The 20,778-nt window shown below is 50.0% G+C and overlaps 1 protein-coding gene across 1 annotated transcript; it reads right to left on the bottom strand.

The window, feature by feature from the left end:
• Nucleotides 1–1,067: 1,067 nt before the first annotated feature.
• CSF1R (colony stimulating factor 1 receptor) lies at nt 1,068–20,555 on the bottom strand. Its single transcript, XM_084295071.1, has 21 exons — nt 20,433–20,555; nt 15,369–15,614; nt 14,271–14,555; nt 13,625–13,761; nt 12,824–12,983; nt 12,114–12,300; nt 10,907–11,022; nt 10,543–10,663; nt 10,065–10,249; nt 9,340–9,452; nt 7,187–7,313; nt 6,605–6,709; nt 6,205–6,315; nt 5,762–5,924; nt 5,093–5,190; nt 4,828–4,946; nt 3,975–4,097; nt 3,745–3,856; nt 3,361–3,460; nt 2,622–2,727; nt 1,068–2,457 (listed from the first exon to the last, which is right to left on the bottom strand). Exons 1-21 carry the CDS (start codon nt 20,494–20,496, stop codon nt 2,326–2,328), a joined length of 2,910 nt encoding a protein of 969 aa, XP_084151197.1. The 5' UTR covers nt 20,497–20,555; the 3' UTR covers nt 1,068–2,325.
• Between the last annotated feature and the right edge of the window lie 223 nt (nt 20,556–20,778).

Genomic DNA, 20,778 nt, shown 5'->3' with positions numbered 1-20,778 from the left:
CAGGGTGTGTGTTTGTGTGTGTAAATCACGCTTCCAGTCTGCACAACCATGGTGGTAGCAAAAAGCCCAGTAGTCTCAAAGCAATGCGTTATGAGAGGAAAGGCAGCTCAAGAAATTCCTTGGCCCTTTCACTAGTGTCAAAAGCAAGCCTGTCAGAACAAGATGATCCCCTTGTAAGAACTGTACTTCACTCTATTTAAGCAGCAAGAAAGTAGTTTCTGCAGTTAGAACGATCACTTCTAGCACTTAAAACACAAGCATAGGTGTCATATCCCCCCCTCTTGACTCTGAATGTGATTTGAAGCTTGAATGTTCCTTGTGTAACTCCTGGGGCTTTCTGTGGGTATATTTCTTTTGAAGGGACTTCTCAGTATTGTCAAGGTTTCTATGGTCTAGGTAGTTTGGAATGAATCACAGCATACAGAGTTGTTTTGAAAAGTGATCTGAATTCATTTTTCTATCTCCAGGTTCAGCAGAGTACAGATTGAATTAATAAGGGTAGGGGAGCACTGGCAGACCTGTGGGCATGAGCTGGTCAGCTCCCCAAAGCTACCTGCTCTCATTCTGCAGTTCCTGCACAGGGCAGCTCCTGGTGACTTTTGGAGGAGAGATTCTGGGGCAGGTGACAGGAACTTCCCTTCAGGGTGTGTTTTATGGCCTGAGCTGGAGCTCCTGCTGCCTCTGAGCCAGTGCTACAGGTGGTTCTCCTGCAGTAAGGTTGAGTCTCTGCCAGACTTCTGCCTCTGCCCTGGGCATTGAGCTGCATGTCCCATGTCTCAACTACGGTGAGTGTTGTCAGTTATCCCATCATCATGATTGGAATTGCTCCCCCACTCTGTGACTACTTCATTTTTCTGAATTACAGAAAGGCCATTCAGAGCGAAGTGCTTTAAAACCTTGCTTTTAATGCTTTTGTTTTTGGCATTACATAAGATTAAGTGGTTTTGAGACCTGGTAATGAGAAGTGTGATGAATTGGCACAGAGCTGTAGGATATGAGAGGATGGGCCAATGTGTCACACTTGCTCTGATCCATTTACCTCTGAGAACAGTCCTTAAAGCCCCAGGAAGACTTGTTCTGTTAAACATATTTTATTCTTTATAATGCTGACAGGTAGAAATACATTAGTATTTTATTTAGTAAAGAGGAATGAATCACTTGGTGTTAGCATGAAAACAGATTTAATATAATCAGAAGTGGCCCACACCTCATGATCTGATGAGGGCCACGTACTGTACAGTAGTTTTGTCTTGCTGTCATTTTCCTGAGCCATGTCAGTGCTTGTATTTGTAATGCTGATCCTTCACCAGCTGAGTCAGGTGAAGCTAAGAAGGTTCATTAGCTACTTCTGATAGCTACACAGGACCAGGTGGCTGTGGCATTAGTAACCCCAAAAAAGGGTGAGATGAGAAACAAGTTTAAGGGCATTAGGCCCTAGCTTATGAAAAAAAAAAAAATTACCTCAGCTTTACTATTAAAATACACTCAAGAAAACATATAAGAGCACATCTGTAATCATGACAAAGGCAGTGAATTGCTACATATTTAATAATTCAAAGGTTTTGTAGAATATGATGATTGTTTCCAGATCTGTTTAAGCTGCCATTCTTTCCTGGATTGGGATTGTGTTCAGTGCTCCTGTGGAAGAGCACGTTGCTCCTGTATTTTGCCTGAGAAACAACTGCCCCTCTCTCCTGTGACTGGGGCAGGTAAAGTTCACAGAGCCCTGGGCTCATCTCCTTGTTGCACTTCACCCAAATAATCTCTGCAGGAGCTGCAGAGAGGTAGATTGTATGAGGAAAGCAAGAGGTTAATACATACTTAATGCTTAGTAGAGGCTTTACCTGTATCTAAACGCTCTGCAACATCCAGGGTCAGACAAGGGGAAGAGAGCAGGACCACCCTGAAAGAGGGCTGCCTCTGGTGTGAGGCAGTTCCCACCGCAGGATTTACTTCAAGATGTCCTCATAAGACGCAAGGTACAGTCACGCGAGCGGCTTTTGGAAATGTCTTTGTAGGCTGCAACTGGTATTTAAAAAACAAGAACACCCCCTAATCCCCTTCAGGGGTGGTGGTGGGGCAGGTGACAGGGACCTCTGTACCTTGTAGAGTTATTAGGATAGGCATGCTGCAGACAGGACTTTCGAGACCCCACGGTAAGTCTTAGGTTTGAATCATCCCAGCACCGTTCTTTCAGCGAGGGAGTCAGTAACACTCATACTTCAGAAAGCACAGAGGGGAGAGCCAAAGCAGAAGGCACCTGTGCGGAATCATGCGCTCTGCAGAACGGGGAGAGCAGGGATCCACCCTGGGCAGTGGTACCAGCTAACAGAACTGATAGTTGTTACTCTTAAGGAGGGGCTGGCCGCTCTGCTCTTGTTCACAGGACTCCTCGCAGCAGCCAGAGGTGTCGCAGCCGCTGTCCTCCTCAGCAGTGGATGGGAGGTTTGTTTGGTCCTTGAAAGCAAAAAAGAAAAATGTGTTTCAGTCCCTGGGGAAATCTGGATGCCTCTCTTTTCACTGTTACTAAACTACTCCCATCAGATAAAGGATGTCACCACAGAAATCTGTGCAGAAGCTACGTTGCTGCAGGGAGAAAGTCCCTCCCCAAAGGCTCTCACCTGTTCCTTGTGCATTTCCAGTTCTTTCTGAATAAAGCAGCAGATTTGGTCAAAGGTAGGTCTTTGTGTGGGCTCCAGGCTCCAGCACGCTTGCATGATGGTGTACCTGCACAGCCCAAGAGGAACAGAACTGTTGCAATGCTGCTGAAGAGTCTGCACCCCCAGGCTATTCACTGCAGCATAGCAGGGTGATTTGCTTTGTATTTCAGGCACACAATACTGAGCAGCCCCTTATCTTTGTTCTGTTTTCCTGTCTAAAACCCATGGTTGGTGCATGGGCAGTGCTCCAGGGGATGGAGAGCACTGGAGCAGAGAGCAAACTTTTCCAGTCTCCTCATCTATCTGCAAGAGGCTTTATGCCTCGGTATTTTTCCTTTAGCGTAAACTTGCTTCCCTTCCTGTAAGCTACTCAGGCTTGTCTTCTTACAGGCTAGAGTCAAAAGCAACTGACTGAAAAAAAGAAAAAAAAGCTGCCACACTCAGAAAGGTAGAGATTATGTGAACTCAGCCACCTTCCTGTCCAGAAATGGGGGATATGGGGCTGAGCATCATGACCAACTGCCCCAGGTCTTGTTCTACAGGAGCAGGGAGGAACCTCAAGGACAGGCACATCAAACCCAGGGCTTGCCTGGGAGGAGCAGCAGCTCTGTGACCAAGGTCCCTGTGCTGTCACAGAGCTCCCCATAAAGCAGCTCCAGCCACCTTTTCACCCTTTCAGATGTTGCATGCATCTACTCACATTTCCAAGGGAGCGAAGTCAGGCCTCGCCATCTGGTATCCCTGCTTCACCATGCTGTAGAACTTGCTGTTCACCACCATGCCAGGATATGGACTTTTACCTGTGACAGTAACAGAGGTGGTGCTCAGCTCAGTGGCTCCAACACCCTAGCCATGGGGGTGGTAAGATGTGGCCTGCAGAATTGACTGAGCCAGTGCTGCTCCATCTCAGGGAGTTCTGAGTTAGAGCAAATCATCCCTCTGGAAACTGAATGCAGTGTTTTATAGCTTTGATATATCCTAGATTTTTGCCAACTTTCCTTCTTTCTGGAAAACTTCTCTGCAGAGAAATTTAGTGGTAAGCTATGGAAAATGAGGGAGGCTTACAAGCTTCCCTGTTCCTTACCAAGTGAGAAGATCTCCCAGAGAAGGATGCCGTAAGACCACACATCGCTCTGCACTGTGTAAATGCAGTCAAAGATGCTCTCTGGGGCCATCCACTTCACGGGCAGCCGGGCCTGGAAAAGCAGAGTCCTGCAGACTGGGGCAAGCTGGCAGCTTGTGCCATAGCCTGTCCTTCACGCTCCAGTTGCAGCCACCCTTGTACCTCCTCCTGTCCCCATTTCAATTACTTACATTGCCTTTGACAACGTAGTTTGAGTCATTCATGATGTCACGGGCCAGGCCAAAGTCACAAATCTTGGCTACTCGTCCGTCTGATACGAGCACGTTCCTGGCTGCCAAGTCACGATGGATGCACTGGGGAGAAAAGAGCACAGCTGAGACCCAGCCCGTTGCCTTCAGCACTATCAGCTCATTTCCCTGCTGTGTGGGGCTGCCACCAAAACAGCTCTTACAAAGGCAAGGGCAACTTGTATTGATTGTAAGGCATGTGGAAGAGGCCCTGTGTTCTGGAGAAGGAGTAGGGGCTCTCTCCTTTCCACCACTTCACTTGCAGTGCTAAAACATTTTGGCCTTTCATGCCCTGTAAGTCATGGGCCTTCATTTTCCCTGTGGGGGCAGACTCAGAAGCAGAGGCTGTTCACAGGGCGTCCCCATCTGAAACCATCACACAGTTGCTCTCTGATACTCCAAATGAGCCAGCTCTGGCAGATAGCTCAACGGCCACTTTCAGTTCCCTGTCACAGGGGAAAGCTGCCAGTGCAAGAGAGCTCTGCATCAAGGTTCCCGACCTCATGTAAAAGCTGGGGAGGAATATTGGGACCAGGTAGTACAGCCCTGGCTTCCCCCTGGACAGCTGCCCTGCCCGAATCCCATGGGAGGCACAGGCTCTGAAGGAAACACCAGTCACCACAGCCCAGCGTGTCTGCACCCAGCAGGTGGAGGAGAAAGGCCCGTTTTCAGCAGCTTGCTTGGGTTTGGCTGCCCCATCTAAAAACCTCGTGAGCCCTGTGCAGACAGGACGGCAAGCCCCTGCTGGCTGCACTGGTGTTTCCCCCGGGGGCATGGCTGCCCTTTCAGTACTCACATTCTTCGATGCGAGGAAGGCCATGCCCTGGGCCACTTGGCTGGAGAACTGGAGCAGGTCGGCGAGATTGAGGGGCCGGAGGTCCTCTCTGGTTTCAACTTCCTCCTCTGAGCTTTTCCCTGAAATTCAAACAGCAGCTTTAGAGTCGCTAAAAACATGGTCAATAACGCAGGCTATGCTGTATCCCAGTTTCCTAAGAGCTACGCCAGACCAAATGGCCAGACTGACGAAATCATGCAAATAGAGAAACGGGCCTTTAACTCACCCCGGCCTTGCGCAGAATCTGATGACGCTGATGATGATGATGATACGGGCCTCATTTCAACATAGGTTTCCAAACCCTGGCTCGCAAAGCCACTGTCACTGAGTCAGAGAGCAACAGAGACAGAGGCAGGCCGTTAGCAGCCTCCCAGCAGTGCCTTCTGCCCTTCTCCGCATCCACTGGGTGCAGAAACCACATCCCTGCCTGCAGGAAGTGGCTCAGCGAGAGGCTTCGGGGCAGAGGGAAAGTCAGCGCTGAGACTGGTTCAGAAAGGGGACCTGGGTGTCCTGTGGTGTGGGGCTCCAGGTACTGATCCCCTGTCACAAAGGGACTGCCACAGAGTGCTGAGGGGTGCTCAGCCTCATGCCCTATAATATTCAGGTGCCCAGCAGTGCAGGAAGCCAACAAGTTCCGTTTGCAGACTGCGGGACAGCAGACTGCAAGGAAACCTGGATTTATTCTGGGGTATTCAATAACTGCTGTGAAAGACTGAAAAACTTGGAACCAGAACCAAATGCATGCATCCCCAGTGGCTTTGGCATCCCGGTCTTCTGCAAGTTCCCAGAGCTTTGGTCTTGACCTCTCCCCAGCACAGCCTCCTGCACACCTCTCCCAGCAGACACCCAGGCCCCGTCTTGCTCAGCCCTGAGGCCATCAGAGCTCTGCTCTTACCTGCGGATGTATTTCTTCTCCAGGTCAATGTTTTTGTAATCAGCAGTGCTGTCCAAAGAGGTGTCCAGGGATGAGTCCTGGATAATTATGGATTCAGCCTTCCTCCGCAGGAAATTCAGCAGGTCTCCGTAGCGACAGTACTCGGTGATGACGAGAATTGGGCCTGGGAGAGAGGAAGAAGGGGTTTGTTAAAAAGTGACTGTCCTGAAGACTGTTTTCTCTTGGAAACCGATCCCTGGAGGTGGCTGGGGCCTGGAAGAAGCAGAAAGGGGCAGCAGAACCCATGCAGCACATAAACATGTCTGAAAACGGCCAGCCCACAGACCCTTGCAAAGTTATAGGATCAGAAAACACCACCAGGATCACCAGCTAAGCCTGGTAACAGCCTCGGAGGAGCAGGCCACAAGAGGGTTTTGTTGGGGTGTAGGTTTGTGGGATCCTACCTCCATAGGTACACGCTCCCAGCAGGTTAACGATGTTCTTGTGGTGCCCCAAGTGACTCATGATCTTCAGCTCAGACATGAGCGCCTCCTGCTCATCTGTGTCCGCCGATGCTGCAAGACAAGGAGAAGGGCTGGGTGAGGGAGCGAGGAAGAGATAAGGTATCAACAGAGAGATGGAACAAAAGGAGACATGCAGAGAGAAATTTGTGTCCATTGCCCAAACCTCTGGCCACGTGTCTACAAATAATGGCAGCAGCATGACTCCAACACCCAGTACTTACACACGAACACCTGGAAACCCAGGTTTTAAAGTCTGGGAGCACCAACACATGAACACACACTAAATCCTGCCCAATAAAACTTGGGGGATTTCAGCCTCTGCAAGTTGGCCCAAACTTACATTTTAGCATCTTCACAGCCACTTTGAGAACCGAATCTTCTTTGCCCAGCCCAAAAGCGGTGGCCTCTACCACTTTTCCAAAGGCTCCGGCTCCAAGAGTTTTCCCTGCAGAGGGAAGGAATGTGCTTATAAGATGCTTTCTGAAAAGAAATTGAGCACTTGTCCTGCACTCGGTTTTGGGAAGGAGGTCTGACAGGTTGGGGGGTTCCTGCAGGGCCCAGACAGGATGAGTAATCCTTAGTCAGAAGGTGGTGAACGTCTAAGGGGAACTCTCCTGCGAGCAGGGACGGTATGAAAGAGGCCAAGTGCAAACATGGGCTCATGAACTGTGCATGTTAAGGGATGACCCCAGATGTACGAGGACGGATGTGATCCTCTCAACATTTTTCAGAGTTATAGAGGGCCGAAGAGAGGTGGTTCCCTAGCATTTGCCACTGTGTGGAAGAGAGCAGCAAGGCCAGGTTGACAATGTTGCTGTAATGTCTGGCTGCAGCTCTGGATGCTGCTTGATTGCTTTAGCTTTGTCCTTTGGAGTGTTTAAGCTCTCTGGGGTGCTTCATGCCAGCAGGGAAGGTTTCTTACCAAACTGGAGGTTATTCCTGGGAAACTCCCATTTCTCATTGTATGGCAGCTGAGTGGGATCAATAAAGATGTAGTTATTCCCTTCACAGGCCTCAATGATCTTCCACCGCACCTGGTATTTAGGTTTCTGTAAAAAAGAGATTCCAGTTACTCAGTGTTACTCGAGTCCTGAGCGTTCCCCAGTCCCTGCAGCTCTCACCCCAGGCACAGAGGGAAGCCTTAGGTTTAACTCTATCAGATATTTCTTGCTTTGAACCTGGGCTGAGCGAGCGATGTTCAGTCTAGACAGCCTGGTCCCTTGGCTCCTACAAAGTCCCCCCAGCCCTCACCCATGTCTAAGGGAGACCCCCTTGCATTTTTCATTTAAAGCAGCCTGTTGCCCTCACTTGGGACAGCAGAGCTGGGAAAGCCAGCGTGCCCACAGACTGGTGGCTGAGCAGTGCCCAGGGGGAGATGTCCCCGCTGCGTCTCCTTCCTCAGCACCCCGGGCTGCTGAGCACCGCAGAAGAGCGGAGCTGGCCCAGCCCTGCTTCCCTCGCAGGGGAAAAAATGGAGAAATAGAAGTAAGAATTTCTTCTCTTTTCCATGAATCTCACGGCAGAAGTAACCAGGCGAGGGCAGAGAGAAGCAGCGCCAGAGCCTGTGGGCAGAAGCAGCTGCCAGCTTGTGCTGGGTGTTGTCATTCACGCTGCGAGGCCCGGGGACCCGGGCTGGAGGCACAAATACAGAGGAAGGCAGTGGAAGAGCTTGGCACGGGAGCACTGTGCTTGGCTTTTGCTCTCACAAGGAGGCACGCCTGCAGCCCAGAGGGGCAACAGTGGTCTCAGGCACGGGGAAGTGTGGGTGGAGTGACCATGGCTGTGATGAATCATGTAATGTCCTAGCTACTGGGAGGTGTGTGCGGACATGCTTCTCCTCACCACTTCCCCTGGATAGCTGCAGAGGAGGATGCAACCATGGGTAGATGCTCAAAGCTGGGTTTGCACAGGCATGAGGGACAAAATCTGAGGCAAACAGATCTCCTGCAGTTTTGATGCAAAGCAGCTGGTTCTGTTTTCTCTCCCACGCTTGCTTCTTTGCCTAAGAGCTGAACATGGGAGGCTGCAAGAAGCAGAGTTTCTGATGGGAGGCTGCAAGCAGCACAGCTTCTCACAGGGGTCCCTCGTAAAAAACACCACATGCACTAGGCATATGCACTGTTTCCTGCTCTTGGAGGGGAAGCATTATTGCTTTCTGCTCTATAATTCCCCTAGCATTGCAACAGTCAGTTCTGGCTTGAGAAGACCATACAAAATACAAGATTTATAAACATATTCTGCTTTTCTTGGGCTTGCAAGGCCTTCCTAAAAGCTGTTTTTTCAGAGCTGTGCTTACACATCCATCCATCCCTCTTTCTTCCTGGACTACTGGCCTGTGAAACTGCAGGTGCGTGTTTGGTTGTGGGCTCTGCTGGGTCTTTTGACAACCAGCACCAGAACTCTGCTGCAAAATTTGCAGCCTTAATGAGCTGTCAAAGGGAGAGTGCCAGAGAACCAAAAAAGAGGAGATTTTCACCCACTGATAAAGCAGGAGTGGCTATTGATTGGTGGAATTTATGGAGACAGCAGAGAAGGAAACCAATGCTAAAGATGAGTCTTGTGGAGAAAACAGACTAAGTTCTTATATAAAAATAATGACCAAGTCTTCCTGGAGACAAACGCCTTCTAACATCAGCCTGTATCCCCATTAAGACAGCTTTTTATAAAGCAGGGAGGAGAAAAACTTAGATGCAAGTTGCAAAACACTTTTTTTTTTTTTTTCTAGATAATTAAATCTGTATATTTCTGGTGACTAGAGCAAAACCAGTTGCAGCTGACAGCAGAGAGTGAGCACCTTTGCCTGGCACCAAGCAATGTCTGCACTGATTTCTGGGCTATGAGACTGAGTGACCAGGGTGGGAGAGGCGTTAACGCACCAGTTTTGGGGCATGAGCCTTGCCCTGCAGCAGGAAACTCATAGTGGGGTGAGAGGCAGTGGGGATGAGGCAGGTAGCTTGGCTTGCCTTGCCTGGTACCACCGAGCTGAATGCTTCCAGCCTGTGGCTGCCAGCTGAGGCAGCGTGGGCTCAGGCTGGGCCAGCCCCGCAGCCCTCGCTGTGCAAAAGGGAGTCTGACCTGGTTGTACTTGTAGAGGAGGAAGAGGAGTAGCACGAGCAGCAGGACCGATATGCTGATGCAGGTGGAGAGAATGGGACTGAAGAGCTTGTTTGGAGGGGCCATGACATTTCCTGGAGGATTCAAAAAAAAAAAAAAGGGGGGGGGGGGGATAAATAAACACTCCTGTTTCAGTCCCTAATGCCCCATCTCTGGGAACATTTTACCCAGCTGTTCACTTAGGCTTCCCATACAGGCAATGAAATGTAGCACTAGCCTCAGAGACACTCAAAAGGGCTGGTGGAAACCAAGGGGAGTTCTTGATACAAAACCCAAGGGTGCACCAGCCCCCCTCTCCTGCACGCCTCTTTCTACACAAACAGCACCAGGAGCAGAAGAGGTGCTGGTCCGGCTGTCTCTGGACCAAAATCTCTGCAGCAAGAACAGACCCAACAAAAAATGTGACTCCTGGACACCAGCAGGCTGAGCAACAGCAGGCTGTGCTGCTGCAGTTAGAAAGCTCTCATGGCACGGCTCAGCCTTTGGCACCAGGCTCTGCCCAGCCAGCAATTCCCACAAGGCGTGTAGGAGTAGCAAATGCCAAAGCCTCCCACCTCCTGTGAGGACAGAGGGCCTGGGGAATCTATTCCACACCTCTCTAACAAGACTGTAAGGAAATACGTATAGACAGGTCCCCAAAAGCCAAATTGTCCCCCACTCCACTATGCTGCAAGTTGGTATCTTACTGAAGACCGAGTGAAGCACGTCAGAGGTGTTCCCCTCCCTGTTAACGGCCACACAGCAGAAGGTGAAATTGGCACCCAGGTCCTGGAACGGGAGGATGCTCTCCACCTCCACCTCTTGGAAGGACAGCATGCTCATCACCTGGGGACTGGAGTCGTTCAGAAGCAGATTATACTCCTCGTTGTATCTGCAGAGACACCAAGCAGGAGAAAAAGAGAGTTTCTCTGCTGTGCAGTGGCTCAGAGTGACCTGGTGCCTGTATCAGGCTAGGGAGGAGACACCGGGCAGTAGGGCTGCAGCTCTGTGAGGCATGTCACTCTCATCCCAGCTGAAGACCTCTCCCTGAACATCCAGTGACATTACTGTTACTGAACGGGCCAAACTGCTTGCAAACAAGCCCCTGTGGTGCTGCTCAGCAAATTCCAAGGCAAGCACACACCTCAGCATCTCGTGGTGCCCAATATCTTGAGTATTTCTTACCTATCGGAGTAAGTGGGGCACTGGTACCACTCGATGCGTGGGGCAGGGTAGCCAACGGCGATGCAGTGAAGGTTGCCGGAGTCATTGGCTGGCACCCAGACGTTGCAGACCCTCGGGGGAGCTGTGGGGGAAGGCAGAGAAACAGCAAGTGCTATGAGCAGAGGAAGAATGCATTCCCTGTCCTCTGAGTTACTTTCTGCCTGTGGAACCAGAAAACACGAGGAATCCCCGTGCTCTGCCCAGTTTTGGGCTGGGTCCCAGGTGCAGAAATTGTCTCCTGTGGGTACTGGGCTGGAGGTGGCCAGGAACCCAACCCCTGCTCAAGGCGAGCAGGTTTTAGGAAGGGGCAATGCCAAATACTCACATTTCACAGAGATACTGAAGTTAATTGATGCTTCGGTCTCATTGTTGATGGCATAAAATGTATAGAGACCTCTCTCTCCTTCCTTCAGGCGGCTCAGGAAGAGCGTGTTGTTATACCTGCTCCCACAGAGAGAACAAACACCATGAAGAAAGCGGTGCTGAGGAAACTCAGGCACTCGGACAGTTTTTGCTCAGTGTGTTGCAGCTGTTTGCTGTGCCATGGAGTGGGTGAACGCTTCCCAACACTTCCCCAGCCCGTGAGGGGAATCTGCTTTCTTGCTTCTCCATGGGAAGCAGACAGTGTCTGATCCTACAGCACTGCTGAAAAGCTCTTCCTCAGAGGAAAGGCCTTTTGCCGTCACAAAGTGCAGTATTCTTAAAGGCTATGGTGGGTGAATGCTGAGAAAGGAGAGTTTAACGTCTACATCTTTGCCTTGGAAAGGCCAGAAGATGCTGGTCCTCCTGTCTTTGAGAGGATGAGTTATTCACTTTCTTAGCCCATCAAGTTATGGTCCCACGTGCCTCCTCCTTTCTCCCCAGCACATCTCTCAGACCCCAGTGCAAGTAAGCGTTCACCTTAAAGCCATTATGCTCGCAGAGTGAAAGTTCCTCTAGAGGATTATTTTAGGTTTCTAAAGAAATGAAAGGGAAATTACCAAAACTCCTCACTAAATAGGATAATCCTCTTTCCTTCATTCTTCTTCTGGCCTCAGCTGGCTGTAGGCTTTGGAAGAGCAAAGCTACATCCCCCCAATTAGGTCATATCCTCATACTGATGTATCTGGCTTCTCTTGACATAGGGCATATAGTACTTCTTGTTATATACACCCTCTGGAGCACAGCACATGGGACAGTTCTGAGGAGCAGCAAGGGAACTCCGTTTTTTGTTCTGCGTACCCACCCCTGCAATTTCTTCTTGTGGGGAGAGTGCGAACTTGAACAAGACCGCAAATGCAATAGTGACTTCCACAAAGTTTTCTAAAGAGAAAGCTTTTAAGTTAGACAGAGGTGGTGTCCTCCTTGACCTGATCAGACCTTCTCACTGTGGTTTGCTAACAATGCTGGAAAGAGAACACAGAAAGGCAAAACAGTTCCCCTCTTTAAAACCAGTCTTCTCTTAGCCAGTAGCAAGGGGTCTGCCTGTCTCACATGGAAAGCGTTATTGGAAACACACTGTGGCCAGTGTAGAAGAGAGAGAGAGCACATACCAGTTGTTTCCAAAGATCATTTCGCTCACTTTGGTACTCTCTGAGTTCTTGAAGGGGCTTTTGTGCTCCCAGTGCCAGCTGACAAGTTTTGGATAAGCCTCAATCTGGACCTGGAGTTTCAAATCTTCTCCCAAAGCAACTTCTTGGCTGGTGGCTTGCACTGGGGTCAGAAGTATATAACCTCTCTCTGCAGGATGGATGAGATCATGACCATCAGCAGGCATATCCACAGAGACTTGAGACAAGCTTACAGCAGCTTCATAAATAGACTATTGTTGGAAAGAGCAGCCTCAGACTGCAGGAGGGAAGGAGGCATTAACACAGAATGAATGTCTCATGTTTTCAAAGAAGTACTTTTAGGAAGTTGTTCCTTTGTCATGATGGCTCATATCATGCCCTACCTGAGGAGAGCTGGAGAATCTTAGAGAACTTGCACAGGACAAGTTTTTTGTTTTAGATTTGTTTATAGACACACAGAAATTGAGAAGAGCTTTCTGATTGTTCATCAACCCCCAAAAATGTCCCCCTGCTCCTCAGGACAAGGAGGAAACACCTTTCCTACCATCTGCACAGTTCTCACGTTAGCCTTCATGCACAAGTGAGAATGGTGTTTCTGGCAACAAGAAACAAGCTGGAGGGAGAAGCAGCAAATGCTTAAAGCTAGGCATGGCTCAGTCCACACCTTCCTAGTTTGTTGGGGAAATACCCACCTACTACGCGAAGCATTGTCGAGGCATTCTTGAATCCTGCTGAGTTGTTAGCTATGCAAGTGTATTTCCCACTGTCTTCCAAAGTCACCGCTGGAATGGACAGGACGGCATTGATGAAGTAGTTCTCATCTACAAAGGTAGGGATTTTTGTACTCCTGACCTGTCAGGCAGAGAGGAAATACCAGTCACTTGGAGGCTCAGAGGTTGTTACTGAATTATATTTATAACAAACATACCCACCACCCTCCGTCCTGGGCTACTAAGCTTTGTTATAGAGCTCTTGTCACTGAAAGTCACCTGCCTGGAGACCAAGAGGCGTATTAAACCCAAGTATTCAGGGCAGATATTCCACAGCAATTAGGGTCACACCTGTTGCGAGCCTTCTGACTCCAAGTTGCCCTTACAGTGTGTGATCCAAACACATCATATAGGTTGATTTCAACTCCTTAATAAAGGCATCACACAGAAGGACATCTAGCAAATCTTATCCTCTAGCTACTTAAAGTCATCACAGCAGACAATCAGAGACTTTGAAGTGTGTTCCCTTTCTTCACCCTATCTTTTCTCTTGGAAGCCATTTGTTTTGAATGTTTGCTGCTTTATAAGCCCTGGTGGGGCTGAGTGGAGATCAGCTGAGGGAAAGGATGTGCAGATTCCTACAGTGTGTTTTAGTAGCTACTTTGGCTGGGCAGTTCAAGGCTGTGCTGCAGATGACTTGTGTTTGGGCTCTCTTTACCACCCTATGCCTCCTGTCTTCCAGAGAAGTCCTATAACCTCTCAAAGTTGCACACTTTAACTTACATTCTTTGCTGCTGTCACCCATTTGATGTCATACTTGTGGGACGGAGAAATTACTCTGCAGGTGACTTCAAAAGGTTCACCCACAATTCGCACATGGTCTATTGGGTCCATCATCACCGATACAGGCTTCTCCAGTGCTACAAAAAGACAAGCAGGGAAAGACTCAACATCAGCTAGCCCAGTGACACCATGTGCTTTGGAGTTTCCCCAGGGCTTGGCCACCATCTCCTTTCCATCCTCTTCAATTTCTTTAAGAAAATCCACCTCCTTCCTTTGGTGCACATGTCTATGGGAGGCAGTGCAGGCTGGGGAGAGCACAGCAGGTAGCACTGTGGGTTGGAAGGGAAAGAGATCCTTGTGCCGTGGTTACATCCTGAGTAACAAGGCCTGAGGGCTTCAGAAAGATGCATGGACTTTGTTCTGTGATAATACAATAATCTGGATACTGCTGACCTCATGGAGACCCACCTAAAGGAGACAGTTTGCCAAAAGCTGAAGAAATTTTACCTCCATTAAATACCTTTTAAGGATTGCAGGTTCAGAAAGTCTTTTCTACCACTGGCTAGGAGCTTTTCCTTAACTATCTACTGTGACCAACTTAGCTACTGCTGTCCCCCTGAGGACAGCAACAATCCTAATCCTTTACCTTCGTCCACAATCAGTCTTATTCTTGATGACTTCTTTATTCTTCCGTTTATCACCGTTTGGCATCGGTAATAACCCTTCTGATGGCGTTGCACATTGTATAGCGTTATTCCCTTCTCAGTACTGAAAGAATAGTTGGTTCCAGGTGAGAGAGGAGAGGCGTCATCCATTATCAGCGTCACTCTGGATCCGTACTCAGGGGCCGTGATGAGGCAGGGGAACTCAGCATTACCACCTCTGGTCATAGAGATCCGGAAAATCGGGGTGTACCACACATTATCGGGATCTGTGGAGGAGACACAGCAAGCCAGAGAACGGGATCAGAAAAGTATGCTTTGAAGCTGAGAGACGCATTCCAGCAAAGCTGAGTTTCCAGCTTTGCTGCTCAGTGGGAGTTCAATGTTGGGGCAACTCTGCTCAACGCCTGCCTGACTCAGCCTCCAAAAACTCACATGACGAGCCCAATTCCAGCTAAGGCATTTGAGGAGAGCAGAGCAAGAAACTCACAAATGTGTATAGATGAGAGACTGGGATGTATACTTATCCCTAATAAAACTTTTTGTTGTGATACTAGTTTTGTTAGACCTTCAGCTTCCCTATCCAGGACAGTATCCCTGTACAAAGGAAGAGATGAACGCAAATTGTGGAGCTAGCAGAACATAAATTCTGGGGTAGAGAAACACTTGGGTTTCAGCTCACATGGTAAAGACATGGTTCGTGCAACTCTCCCTTACTGATGGTACTAGTAATACGGTTCTCTGTTTTCCAGATCTCACTCTATATTTACAACAAATAGACTTTCATTGCCAGATTTTCATCACTGCTTTTTCAGGAAGGGAAGACAAAGTAAATGGAGGAAGAGGTCCAAGCCGTTAACAGAAGTGCTTGAGATACAGATGCCCAGTACCTTACCCCAGTGCTCCAGCAATGGGCCCCACTGGATGTGGGTTTATATGGTTGTGGGTGAACCACTGCCCTGCTAGGAGCCTGCACTGCTCCCCCAAACACACACAGACGTAGAGGGGGCCTGCACGATGGCTGTGCACCCTGAAAGGGGGCCATTCTGCCAGCATACATGGGAGGAAGGCAGCACGGTTACCTCGCACGAACAGATGCACAGATGCGACATCCTGGTTGCTGCTGTTGACATAAGTACACTTATAGGTGCCTGTGTCCATGTACGTGGCCTTCGGGATACTGAGCGTGCTGCTGGTGTGGTTGCTGGACGTATGTTTTTGGGTGTTCCATTCAACTCGTGACTCTCCTGAGCAGCGCAGGGTGACTGGGTCACCGGTGTTGACAACCAGAGCAGGGAGGTCAGGGTCGATCACTGGGGATGCTGAGCCTGCAAAGGAAAGAGATGGTGAGGATGAAAAACTGATCTTGCTCTGCTGGAATTCACAGTGCTGAGCATGGAGTAGCTCAGCATCAGCAAGAAACTGGGCTTGGGATGCATCTTGGCATTTTGTCTCGCATCATTCCTCATTACACCACTCCAATACAGCTTGATACTCCAAGTAACGAACCTCAGGAAACGGAGAAAACTCAACAACTGAACACTCAGAGCACTGGGAGAGGAATAACACCCATCTGGAGCTGATTAGGCCAAATGCTAACTTAAAAATTGTTCCAGTTGGGTTTTGCCTATTATTGCAACCATTTTCCTTCTGTGGAAGAGCTAGAGCTACATGAATTCGGTTAGCCCAGAACACCATTTGCTGAAGTTTAGGCCAAGCCTTGTGGATGGGGCTGTTTCTGTTACATCAGTGCTGTGATGAGCTGCAACAGGCCTGGAGAGCAGCAGAGCAGGAGCTCAGTGCACGCATTTTGAGAAGTCTGCTTTTTGGCTGCTGGGCAGTGGATTTTGAAAGACACCTAACTTATCATTGATGGAGTCAAACAGCGTGTTTTCCTCCCAGTTTCCACCAAAACATGGTGGAGTGCGTCAGCATTATTATTCATGTTTGGTGGTGGGAAACTGAGGCACAGAACAGCTCACGCAGGCCCACGGCTGCAGTCACACACGTTGCTCACCAGCCCGTGCTGACGCTGGCATTGCAGCCCCGCTGGATTTCTGATGCCACCTCTGCCTTGAAGATGGCTTCCCCGCTGGCTGAACAAAGGGGAACCAGGCTCCCACTCCAGCCAGAAGTGTCAGAGGGAAATATTTTTCCCCGTTTTGCCATGTCAGCGAGTTCTTTGAGTCACCACCTATATTTAGGGTGGGGGGAAGTGAGAAATGAATCAGTGCCACAGGGCTGGGGAAGAAGCCGTACCACCACCCCCACGCCAGGCCTTCAGGGAGGACAGGAAACACATTGCAAAGGGCTATCTGTGCTCGGGGGGCTCTGCACCCCCCTCTGGCCCCCTTCCAGGGCTATTCTCCCACTTCTGCTTTCCTTCACGGTCGCTAACCCATCCTAGCACATCTTAAAGAAACACACACCAGGGTTCAAATAATAGCAAGCACAAAGAGAGCTGCCCAGTTTGTGAGCCTACTCTCCTTAGTAGAGGAGAGCAGTGCAGGCAGGGCTCCTCTGGGGTGGGGACAGTGGAAACAAGGGCAGATTCTGGTCTTGGGATGCATCAAACTCAACATCCAAGGCAGACATATCCTGTCCTACCAGCTGTGCTCGGGGCTTTAACGCCAGAGCCCATCCACCAGTGCTCAAAGAGCATTATTTAAGCAGTCACGGACTGATGCCTTCCTCCAGGCAGGGAAGGGCCAACCCCAAGGCCCTGGGGAGCTTTGCCATTATGTGACAGTGATGTAGTTGCCCAGGGAAAACCCAAACAAGGCCCAAATCAAACATGCTGGCCCATCGGGAAGAAACAGAGGACATGGACATGGAATATTTGACATTCATCCCCCCCCCCTTTTTTTTTTTTTTTTTTTGCGAGTGAGACACTTCTTTCTATGGAAACAGGAAAAAGCTCATTTATTTCCAAAGCGGAGAAAAACATATCCCAGATTCCTTTGCAAAGCCACATTTTCCACATATCTGAGCTACAACATTCCTCCCTCTTTGCTAATCTGTTTTCTAGGAGGCTTGACATGTTTCTGCTGCTTTTACTCTGTCACTGGATGCTTTTGCCTCACCTCCTCCCTGCTTTAGCTGTCCCCCCACATCCACGGCTCCAGCAGTTGGCTGGGGCAGCCGAGATCTGACTCTGAGCTGCATTCCAGCCAGCTCACGGACTCATGGTGTAACTGGTCCTTGGTGTGACCACAGCAGGAGGATAAGAATTGTGTCATGCAGTGTCCTTGCTGTCATCAGCCTCCAGTAACTCCCAAGATACTTATGGTACTCTCCATAACCCTGTGCAGTGTAGAAGCCAGCAGCCTTTAGGCCATCACCCCAAACTCCTGCCGATGGCACAGCCACCACAAGGATGGATGGGGCAGACACTAACTGCAGGACACTGCCAGGTGAAGGCCACCACAGCATCCACTCCTTCGTGTGCACTGGGGGATGAGTCAGACCCATGGAGCCTTTTCCAGAAAGGGGAAGAAGGGCTGCGGGGGGAGGCTTGCTCCCTGCTGACCAGCGTGCAATCTCGCACGAAGCCCGAGGATGTCTCTCTGCTGCTCCTCGGCAGCTTCCGCAGCACTGACGGTAACTGCTGGCCGAAGGTTTTACCACAGTTGGGTTGTGTAACCATGACCTCCAGTTACAGCTGCAGGCTCCATCCCTGCTTCTCCCATCCCAGGGGAAACATTACATTAGTCTCCCGTGGGTGTGGAAGTGGTGAGGAAGTAGAAGTGGAGGCTGATAAGACCGTGGCTCAGGAACCCTGCCACGGACACCCATCATTAGGGCCTTGACTTGATCCTGGAGGTCTGAGGACCTGGGGAGGGACTCGTGAGGCCTTAGCTCCCCTTGCTCTCCCCTCAGTGATGGGAGCAGGAGGTGAAGTGCTCAGTCTCTGAGGACACCTCCAGAGTCATATACAGTATCTGGGTGGGGGGGGTGCTCAACAGATCTCTGCCTTGGGGTTCTACATCAGAGGCAGAAATTTACCCACAACAAAAAAGCAAAAGAATCCCCAGAAAGATCTCTCAAGCCAGCCAAGAACACATATGAGCTGCTCCGGTTTTGAATCCTTTCTCTGTTTAATCTGCAGCTGGGATCTGAGCCCATGACTTATCTCGAGCAAGAACCCAGATCACAGAGGTTGCACCACATCAGTCCTGGGTATGTTCAAAAGATGCACTTGAGATCCACAAGGCAGGAGAAGGAAGTCAGTCAGGCTCCAGCTTGAGGCTATGGTTTTGGACAGCCTTGGCACGCTTTGTGCTTGTCTGGTACTCTCAGACAAGGGTGTCTAACCCCCTGCCACGGCAGACAGGGCCTGATGAGGATGTCACAGCTGGTGACCTGCATTGCCCAGTGCTTCAAGGAACCTCTGGAGACATCCTGACAGATATTATGATCTCACAAACATACATTATATATGCCTAGTTCCTATGATATTAAAAAAAATAGCAAATTGCTTCTACAAGCCAGTCTGAGGATGCACACTTCAAATTCTTTAGTGAGGTGACTGGTGGGAGAGCAGTTTGCTCCCACACCAGCACTTCTATCCAGTCAGCTAAAATCATACAAGATGTAAACATTCAGAGCCCTGTGCTCAAACCAGGGCACGATAAGAAAATGTTAAAGTCCTTCCCTCCAAAATCAGGCTGTTGAGACTCCTGCAAGTGAGACAAGCAGCCTCACTAAAAGACATTTAAATATAACTGCTCCTCAAGAGTCAATCTAGAGCTGCTGGGACTGGAAGAGAAAGGGTCTGAAGCAAGAAACAATCAACAAGTAATTTGGGCCAGACTTCCTGAACCAGATTTGTAACAAAACACTGCAGCTTTCAAAGCCCATCTTCCAGCACAACAGACCCAGTAAAAGCCTGCACAGCATGTAGAAGACATGACTTAAAGTGCAACAGCAAGAGGGATTCACAGTTCCTGGGCTGAAAATACGACAACATGAGCTCAAGAGGGATACGCTGCTTGCCTGTTCTGTCCTGAATGTCTTCCTCACAGGCTACCCCCTCCTCTCCCACCAGTCTCATGGTGAGGGGAGCAAACTCAAGAGGAAAATTAAGCAAAGAGCCACACAAGATCTGGGAGGTTATCAGTGCTTAGACACCAGACTACTAGTACAGGTTGCAGAATAGGGGCAGATTTCTGTTTAGTTGCAAACCTCAAAATAGGCTTCACGACTTTCTTGAGGTTGATGGGTTATCACCTCTTGGCCATCTCTGTAACCTCAAAACGCAGTCACATTCACCTTCCCCTCCTGATTGCCTGAGTTCTGTTTCCATCATAAGGTCTAACACCCAGCTCTACATGTGTGCCAGCACCTCCAGAGAACAGCAACCCCCAGACATCTCCATCCAGGTGTGGGGTTGACAGGAAGGTGCCGATTTAGCCAATGTTCCTGACTCTCACCTGTCAACCAAGCACTTCCATCTCTGGCCCAGTTTGGACAAAGGGTTATTTAAGAGAGGAATTCCCTCAGGACACTTTCTGCTGAGCCTCATCTTCCTCCTAGCCCACCCCCAGACTCAAACATGGGGAAGTTTCCCTTTCCCATCTCCCCACCACCAACACTTTCCCTCCCCTACTTGCACCTTTCCATACCACACTGCCGTACGTCAGCAGTGCTGCAGGTAGTACCAAGTCAGCTGTCACACAGCTGGGCTCCAGGGCTGCACGGACCAGCAGCACACTCTTTTTTCCACAACCACCCTCAGTGGTGCAGCAGCCAGCTCTAGATGGAAGCTGCCCCAGTGTCCTCAATAAAGGCCAAGCTGGCGTCTCTTCCAAGCCATGGAGCACACATACTCCCTTGTCTGCTGTCTATCCTCACTGAGGCTCCTCGAGCCAGCCCATGGCTCCCCAGCTTCCCAGAGCAATGACCTTCACGTTCCACAGTGAAATTTTGGTAAATGCAGTCAGGAGCCTGGTTTCACCCTCCGCAGGCAGGAGCTGAGCACCCGTTCATCCAAACCCAGCATCACCCCCTCCCCAGCCCTGCTGGGGCCATCTCCCCACCCCACCCAAGGAGGCACTGAGCACCCACAAGAAACCCTCACTACATCCCAAAGCTGCCCCAGAGAGACACGGTGACCCCAGAGGGCTTTGGGCGGCTGGTGGACCTACCGTGCCAGACGCCAGCTGCAGTCAACAGCAGCAGGAGACCAGGGCCCATGTCCCCAGGGACCATGGTGTCCCCACAGGGAGCGGGGACACGGCTGAGGGATCCACTCGAGCAGCAGGCGCCTCTCCTCGCTGGCACCGTCCGCAGTTCTCCCTCAGCAGGAGCTTCTCCTTTCTGAGTTGACCACAAGTTAAGAAATTCCTTTTTTTTGTTGTTGCTTGTTTGTTTTTGAAACGGGAGGGGAAAAAAAAAAAAAAGACATGGTGCTTTGCGACGTCACCAGTGACAAACCCCCTTCTACTGCCAGGCTGGGTACTCACAATGTGCCCCTGGGCCCCCACCACCACC

This window comes from Netta rufina, assembly GCF_964035555.1.
Source record: "Netta rufina genome assembly, chromosome: 14".
Taxonomy (NCBI): Eukaryota; Metazoa; Chordata; class Aves; order Anseriformes; family Anatidae; genus Netta; species Netta rufina.
The sequence above is the reverse complement of the archived record's forward strand: the minus strand, read 5'-3'. Positions and strand labels throughout refer to the sequence as shown.